Source organism: Mus caroli, unplaced genomic scaffold (genome assembly GCF_978045245.1).
Source record: "Mus caroli unplaced genomic scaffold, Mus_caroli_1 scaffold_11, whole genome shotgun sequence".
NCBI classification, from domain to species: Eukaryota; Metazoa; Chordata; class Mammalia; order Rodentia; family Muridae; genus Mus; species Mus caroli.
In genome coordinates, this window is record NW_028227266.1 from 47,712,601 (window position 1) to 47,721,612 (window position 9,012).

At 46.5% G+C, this 9,012-nt stretch overlaps 1 protein-coding gene across 10 annotated transcripts in view; it reads right to left on the reverse strand.

The window, feature by feature from the left end:
• Positions 1–8,775, reverse strand: part of Ncam1 (neural cell adhesion molecule 1) — a 295,159-nt gene extending 286,384 nt beyond the window's left edge. For 2 of the 10 annotated variants that reach the window (XM_085844623.1, XM_085844622.1), the window contains exon 1: positions 8,410–8,773. In XM_085844623.1, coding sequence (XP_085700749.1) covers positions 8,410–8,461 — 52 coding nt within the window. In that variant the 5' untranslated portion in view covers positions 8,462–8,773. Of the gene's footprint in view, positions 1–8,409 lie in introns of all 10 variants that reach the window. The other 8 variants (XM_021173415.3, XM_029481097.2, XM_029481091.2 and 5 more) reach the window with 7 other exon arrangements.
• Positions 8,776–9,012: the final 237 nt, after the last annotated feature.

A 9,012-nucleotide genomic window follows, 5' to 3' on the forward strand; every position in this document is an offset into this window, starting at 1 on the left:
CACACACACACACACACACACACACACCTTAAATCAGTCTTCATTACAATTCTCTCTCCAGTCCCATCTTCTTCCATGAGGAAACACATCTTCTTTGCCCTACTGGTTCATGGCCCTAGAAGCCTGGATCACGTTCTTAGTCTTCTCCATCTCTTTTTAGATATTAGAAGGAATCAAGGAGAGGTCTGCCTATCTAAGGGGTTGTAGCCTGGCTCCTTCACTTAGGGACTTGCCACATAGCAGCCTTCATAACTATGGGGACTAAGTTAGTACTTGCATTGTAACCACCTGGAAGCTTTGACAGAGCCAAAGGGAGTCTCAATTTTGCTTTATTTTCTCCTTCTTCCTCTCACTCAGAGCCATGCCCAAAGCTGTCACAGTGAATTTTCTTTAAACAAACATGTTAGATAAAATCTCTTGGCTGAAGATGAACTAAACTGTTCAAAAGTGCCTATTGATTATTAACTGTTTATTTAAGCTTACTAAAACCCAGTAGGTGGTGTGGGCATCAGGGGTTCAGCGTTGTAGATAAGGACAAGGGCTCAGAAAAGCAACAACCTACAGAATGTCAGTGTGTCTAGCAGATGTATAAACCCGAGAGTTCCCCACAATGTCCCTTCCCTGTGACTCCTCACTTTGGTGAGGCACAGTCTATGCAGAGCCACCACAGGCAAGTCTGTTACCATATTTCCCAAGGCTACCTGTTTTCAAGTTGTCATTGAGAAAAGGAGTAAATGCAGTCAACTTATAGAAATCATGGCCCAGCCCCACCTCAATAAACAATTGCCTTAGGTTTCTGTTTCTTTCTTCTACTCTCTGGTCAAATCCTGCCTCTGTTCCCCAAACCCAGCTGTATATAGTTTGCTCCAGTGATTTGCTCTCTTTGAATCACCTCTTCTTCATGAAGGCAAACTCATCTCTTCAGCAAAGCTCAAGGGAGCCCCCACACAGAATTGATTGCTTCCTTTATTGTGGTCCCAAAAAGAGCCATGGGATCATATCTCTGTGTGAATGAGGGAAAGCTCTGGAAACAGAGGCATGTCCCTCTTGACTCTATAAACCGAAACTAGGCACAATCTCCAAAGTTGTTTGACCTCAAGATGTTAGGAATTTTTATTAGATACAGGAATTTGACTCTGCCTGTTGTTTTACTCTGTTTGTCCAATGGAGCAGGCCAGAGGTCAGGTCTTAAAATGAGAATGAACGCCATCCATCTCTTTTATTTGATAGTTGTCTAAATGCTACCTTCATTTCTCTAACCATCCAATAAGCAGACTTTCTCTTCACAAACTCCGACAGTGTCCTGTCTCCTTCCTCAGTTTTTTTTCAAATGTGTGCATGTGGTTTTCTTGTGTAACAGCTACATTCCTCTTGCACTATTAGCCTAGGTCCTGTACACAAACAGCATTGATATGATATGTTATCTGACCACTGTGCTTCCAATAAAGGCACCAAACAAGCCCAGAGTAAATATTTACCAAATAAATGATGAGAAGACAAAATGATATAATGGGCCTATGAACCACACACTGATGATTAAGATATAATAATTGGTAGTCTATGCCATGGTATCTGCTTTTAGCTACCTAAAACAAATTCTGCAGCCTCCTACCCAAGGCACCTTTAGTTGGCAGAGCTACTTCCTGCCCAGCCAGTAGGGTATTTAAGTCTGATTCACTTGACTAAGAATACCAATTACTCTATTTTATTCGAGTTGGTAATTTACAAGAATACCTGCAGTGAGAAATCATAGCATACCTTAGATCTCACTGCAGACCCTTGGGAAAATAAAAGGTCAAGCAGCTTCTTTTAAGAAACAACCTTGATCCTGATACATGGTTCTAAGCTTGAAAGCAATGGGACTTGTCCACGTCGAGTCCACGTACAGCAAGCTGGAACCACTCACCTATATTCCAAAGCAACTGAATTGAAACAGAAAAAAAAAATCAAACAGACCTAAACACAGTTGCTAAAGCAAGACCAGAGTTTTCCAGAGTCCTGAAGCACGTGCCTTCCTAGACCCTGAGAGATGGGAACCTGGTGATGTCTTCTCACGGCCATGTGTCTTCTAAATCCTTGCAAAAGCAATGAGATTGTGGATTTTCCTTCCGAGGGTCAGAATTTTATAACCTCCATTGCCAACAGAACCATATCCGTCCTTGTACTGATGGCTTTCCATCTTACGATCAAGTCACTTTTCCCTCTAAAGCATCCTAACATAGCAACGTTGGGACACTTAGCAACCATGTCTCCAAATCTAGTTCTGACACTAACAACACCAATGTCTCCTGATGCTCTTGCTAACATCTCCCGAAAAGACAGCACCATGTCTAAGTAATCTTTTTCTAGCTCCAGATACATCCATTTCCTCATGTAAATACTCATAGGTCACATCTATTGAATTCCTGTGGTCTCCAAAATAGTCAGGACTCCAAGGTCATACAGTTAGGGAGAGACATGGCTGAAGCTGCTGCCGAGCTTAGGTACCAAGCTCTCATCTCCTCATCTCCAAGCCTGAGTACTCATAGCAGGCTTCTCTGACAGCACAAATGACCTCATCGAACGCCAGTGTGGCTCACCACAGGGATGATGGTTAAAGTTTGGCACTTGGTAAACACATCCGATCCTCTGTTTAAGAGAATATGTAACAGGATCTCAAAGAGTGTGAAATTACCAGGAATGCTGTGAAATGATGAGGTAATCAGAAGCCAATGGAGAGGGGGCAAAGCAAGGCTTTGTCTGTGTTAGCCCAGGAATTATACAAACTAGAAAAAGGGGGAGCTCAGACATTGTAGTGTTTTCAGCTCCCCATCAAAAGTGAGTGTGCAGTGGGGTGCAGGTTAGACATGAGGCTCTGAAGTCACACCAGCCACATGATCTCTGCAATCAAGAAAGCATTACAAATATCAAGATGGAAAGAATGCATAACAGGTCTATTAAAATCTTCGATTCCCCATATATGCCCCATATAGGTCCTTCAACTGCAGTCTCTTTTAGATCCCTGATTGCTTAGAAACTAAATTATGTCTATAGGGAGGGAGAAGTGTGTCAACTCAACTGAAAACCAGTTAACTCAGTGGCTGCCAGTAGACATGCCCTAAGAGCATTTTAAGTACAATGTATTGAAACTGCTTGAAAGGCCTCCACTTGGCACCCAGACCAACATCAGAAGGCACTGTTCCTACTGAGCATCTGCAGCTGAAAGACAGTATTTCAACAGCACGAAACCGAAGGGCACAATGGCGGTGCTGCCAGTGCCAGGTCATTTACATCCCTGTACATCAGCCTCAGGAGTTAATAACACAAAGGGCTCGAGGTGACAAGACCATGGCGTTCAGACTGACTTCTGTTTTCCAGTGTCCTGCAGGAGAGCAAGCATATCTATTCGTGTTATCAAAAACATTCTTGCTAAAATCTTTTCTAATACTAAAATCTCCAGGCCTCATAAAAGCAAATCATTAGGATTCAGAAGGGTCCTTGTGAAAGTCTGCCCTTCCTTTGAGGCTACCTTTTACAATATTGCTGAGACTTGGGGAGTATATTAAAAAGCACACACAGTTCCCTACTGGATTTTACTCAGAATTCTTCCTTTGTAGCAAAAGATATTTGAGCCTTGGTCTTTTGACTCATAGCTGAAATGAGCATTATTGATGATTCATGTTTCCAATTCTGTTTAATTCATAATGGAGTTTTTAGGATTAGAAAAATGCTGCTTGTAACTTACTGCCTGCCATTTCTTTTAAAATTCCGGACACTCCTTACTCTATAGATCTGTTAGATCACCAAGCTCCATCATGGAGTTTGCATTTAAATGTTTATCTTGACACCACAAAGCACTGTTTATCCATTCGACATCATTAGTAGGACAGGAGAGTCTTTTGCACGAGCCTTTGTCTCCTCCCAAGCTAGACGGTTTCAGCAGATAGATGGGAACAGGTGCAATGCCTGCTTTCTCTCCCTGACAATTCGTTCTGGTCTCTATCATCACAGACCAAAGACTGTCACAGAGAGTTCAAATGTCCTTCAGCAACAGGTACTCAGCCACTTATTTCCCACAAAGTTGAGAAAGACTGTAACATATCTGGAGGTCTGCCAGCAGCACCGAAGTCACTTGCAATCTGGAGAAAGGCCACAGTGCTTTAATACTGATGACGTAAATAGGGGTGGGGGAATTCATCAAGCTACTACAAATACAGCTTTCATCATCTAAAAAAAGGAAGTGATTGCACCAGAAATCCCAAAGTCCATATCTCAAGCAATGTGAGGTTTACAAATGCTGCCTATAAGTTAAGAAACTGAGTTCTGGCATGAAGAAAAACATCTGTCACAGTAAAGATTAGAGTCTGTCTGACAAAATGGTGCCATTTATTTTGAAAGGCAATTAAGACATTGTTCCCAGTGACAGGAAAATTTAGAGATTATTTACATTGAGTTATAGATTACCTATCAGAAGAATTCAATTAATGATAAGTATACTCCAAAGGGAATCACTTCAAAAGCTCTTAGAGGCTAGGGCTCCCTGTAGCTAATTTCTCCCTCACTGGAGTCTATAACTATACTGTCTATTAATAACATGCCAACACCTTAATTTTCCTTGTATTGTTGGGGATTTGTATTGGGGGGCATTCTTGATATTTGCTTTGATTTTTTTGTATGTATGTATTTTTACATATGTGTGGAGGTCAGAGAACAACTTGCAGGAATCAGTCCTCTCTTCTATCACGTGAGTTCTGGGGATGCATTGATGACAAGTGCTGTACCTACTAGGCCATTTGCTAGTTAAGGGCCTATCTACTTTAATTTTGATCAAGCTTAGAGAACTATTGACCCATTCAAGGAACACATCCTTAGTTTAATCAATTGCCAGGGGTAGATCTGGAAAAAGCTGCTTTACTAAGCCAAGCTCTGAGACACAACCTTCTGCTTGTCTCCTGATACTGCTAAAACAAAAGGTATCTGGGGGGAAGGCACCTAGAGAGAGGGCACCAAGTTTAATCTCTTGGTGGAAGCAGGAAGGTGGGGATGCTGTCAGTGTAGGATAAGTGAAAACTTAGCAGGGCAGAGAGATCTTCAGGGCTTTTGTAGTGGAAACAGCAAAAATATAAGTAAGTGGTTTAGTAGCTCATGGATGTACTATCAGCACTGTAGCTGAAGCAAGAGGATTCTAAAATGGTTCAAGGCCAACCTGGTCTAGATAATGAGTTCGAAGCCACTAAGGGATACTGTCCCCAAATAGCCAAACAGCAACATAACACCCACCAACTTAAATAAAAGGAGGGCCATAGTTCCACAATTCTAGATTATAATCTCCATTTGACTTTAGTCTTGTTACATTTTAAACGAATTCTAAGTTAATCTCAATGTTTTTTAGCTAAACTTTATGAACAGCAGCATGTTTTTGAAAAAAGGTCGTGAGTGGTAAAAGGTTTTCCGTATAAGTATGGCTTTGTTACAGTCATTTAAATTTTGTCCAAATTTTACATTTCCCCTTGTAAATGAAAACCAATGTCAAAAGAAGAATAGAGGTCTGTGTGATTACTCTCCCAATACACCTTTTTGAACAGCGTCTTCAACTGCTTAGCAAGGGATATGAGATATATTTTATGTATGTTTCCTTTTGTACTAAATTTGCTCTTTGTTCTAAGGCTGGTGTTATCTTGTTAGAAAAACAGTGCTGCCTAATCCTTAACTTTTTCAGGTTCGACTAGCAAAGGACTAAAATTGTCAACTAAGCACGTGGTTCCAGATCGTTCAAGCACAGAATTCAGTCAGTCAGCCAGCCAGCATGCAACAAATGCTGCTTCCACAATCTCAGATTTACTATGCAATTATGCAAGCTGTCTTTTTATTTCTAAAGGGCAGAAGACACCTACAACATCTGATTCATTTGATATGCACCAGGATATTTATTAACGAGTGCTACGGATAGCATTTCTTATATATTAAATTCTCATATTCACCAATAAGAGTTTGAATTATATATACCATTGTCTGTGGATACTCTACAGCATTTGCAGCTTAATGACGGGGGATATTCATATATATCCTTCTTTTATATCCTTCCAAACCCTTTGGTCTGAATTCTCTAGATTTTTTTTTAAGCTGGTTAAAACAATACTTTAATTGAAAATTCTCTTTGTAAAACCACTTTCTTTTGTTAAACAGGCTGGTATGTGCTTCTTTCTCTTCGTCCTCGCCGCTTGGGCTTAGGGGCAGAATAAGAATTCTTTCGTTCCAGGGAACACTGGTTAGGATGTCAGTCTTGCCTGAGCATCCAGTATCACGCCACTGTAGGATTCCCTCCCTCAGCTCCCACCAGGATAGGAACACTGAGGGTTACACCCATCTCCAACATGGAGAAGACCACTAGGAGATCCTAAAAAGACGCATCATGGAAGATTAGGTCTCCATTGTCATGCTGCTATCCAGAAGGAAGGTCTCAGTAAACACACCCTAAGAGGAGGTCACCCACAGCACCACAGGGAAGGACACGCTTCTGCCAGTCCAGGGCGTGGTGGTGGCGAGGACCCATTTGGCACGCCCTGTCAAGACACGCCCTACCACACCCCGCCACGCCCCCCACCCCAGCGTCTAGTCCTTGGCCAGAGGGTCAGCGCAGGCGCGTCTGCTCTCCGGGACACAGCTTGGGAGCCGCTGTCTTCTGCACTCGCAAGCGAAGCGCTCCGTCGCAACTGTGCGCCATGGACAGGGAGCCTGAATGCTCCAAAGCGCCAAGAAAGAAGCACGAGTGGGCGAGAATGAGCTAGCTGGACCAAGAGATGCCCCAGGGCCTATCCTTCTCCATTTTATGTCCTCGAAAACAGCCGTGCAGCTAGGGGCAGTAACAGGGCGGGGTCTCTCCCAGCGGGAGGCGAGCGAGACCGTTAAGCTAGAACACCCGGAGACCATCCTGGCAGCTTGGGCGCCACCCGCGCCGCAATAAAAGCCTCTCGCGGCTTCCCGCCCAGCCAGCCTCGCTCTGATTGGTCGCCGATCAGAGTTGGCTGGAGGCGGTGGCCCAGCTCTGCTCTCCTGCTGCCCTCGGAGGGGGGCGCGCTGGGTGCTCCCGGGGCCGCTCTGTGGGCTCCACACCCAAGGCTTAGAGATCTGGACCAGTACAGCCACACCAGGCAGAAGCCACAGCCATGCGCGGTCTCGTCCGCCTAGCCTGCTTTCAGCTGGTGCTTGGCAGCACACGCCCCCCGCCCCAGCTGTCGGCCCATCCCACCCAGCTCTCGGCAGCCCCAGCGCCCTTTGCTTCCCCCTCTCCCAGTCCACTGGGACGCCAAAGCACAAATCCTTGGGTGGGGTAGGGGCAGCAGCTGGAAGGGAGGGTGGGCACACTGAGGAATTTTCCAGGGAAAGCCGAGATAGAAATAGCCAAAATGCAATGCGCCCCCTTCCCGAATGCTAAGGATCTCTGGGCGGTGGCACAGCCCCCGCCACCCGCGACAGCGTCGCTACGGTCTTTCTCCCGAGCTCCCCATTGTTCACACTTTGCCAGAATCAGGAATATCGCCCAGAGAAAGGAAGAGGTGTCTTGGGCAGCTGGCTACCTGCCATTCTTCGCTGGCACCGTGCAACCCTAGGCTCTCGGTGCGTGTAAAGGCACACGCGCGCACACGCGCACGCACACACACACAACCAGGCAGCCCTGATCACGCCCTCCTCACCCTCCGCCCCTCTGCACTTCCTCCTGTCAAAACGCGGCGCTGGACCCTCCCATCCCTCCGTGCTCCCGGCCGAGGGCAGGTTTTGCAAGTACCCAGCAATTTGGCAAATGAAAAACTAACGTCATTTGCACGGGGGTGCAGGAACGACCACACGGCCCTGCGGTGCTGCCGGTGGTTGCCCCATTTTGCAAACCGTTATTCGGGGCGGGGAAGAGGGGGGGAGTAAGCGAAGGCTGCAAGCCTCACTTTACCACAGCCCGGGACATAACGGTGGGGGTAAAACTGCCCCAGCCTTATTGTTCACTCTTCTCGAAGCTTGCAAACCCCTCTAGGTGAAAGATGTGCCTGGGGGGCGACACCACCCGAGCCACGCATCCGCCACCCGCCTTCGGGGAAGGGGAAAGCAGCGCTGCCCATCACGGCAGCATCCCGGTCCCCATACCCCTGTCCCACCTCCGCGGGCACACAAGTGGGAAGGGCGTGCGCGGCCGCCACTGAGCGGGGAGGCAGCCGCGTCCAGCGCCGTCCCGGAGGGCACGGGTTTGGCTGGCCACGCAAGGAGGATACGATGCGCTCCCTTCTCAGCTCAGTGAAAATGCTGTCTTTGCTTTACACACAAAACCAGCCAAAAGAACCGGCTTCTCGGGGAGAGGGAGAGAAGACAGGGGCAAGCGGACAATTAACAGACCCGATGTAGATTTTTTTTAAAAAAAAATTAAATTAAATTAAAATGTACCTGCAGTTCCCAGGAAAAACAAAGTCCAGATGAGATCCTTAGTTCGCAGCATTGTAAACTGCCGGCTGGGAGGGATGTTCTGGCCGCGGTAAATTCAGTGCCTTCCCCTTGCAAGCGACTGTGGACGGCGGCGGAGCAATGGACCGAGGAGCAGACAATTGCCAGGCTGGGTATGATTATTTTTGCAGAATTGTTTCTTGCCAGCCACTGCCGAGCTGCGTTCACGCGCTGAGCGGAGAATGAGTGACAGTCCCAGCCTCAGCACACTCCCAACTCGGAGATCCCTGCGCTGGCCCGGGTTGGCTTTGATGGAACTGGGGATGCGAGCGACGGGCGGGGGGCGGAGGTGAGAGCCTCACTGTGTCCTTCCACCACGCCGACCACAAATAGTTCCTAACATCCAGGAGGTAAGAGACAGGGGAGGCAGATGCGGCTGCCTGCAAAACACGGCCTGGAGTTACCAATGGAGCCGGGCTCTTTCACAGGGAACCTTCCAGGCAGAGCTGGGATTTCTTTTCACCCTTCTCCTTCATTCACGTCTTTGGAGATCATTCTGCCCTCCAGCGTTCCTTAATCAGGAATTTGAACGTTTTTAATAATTAG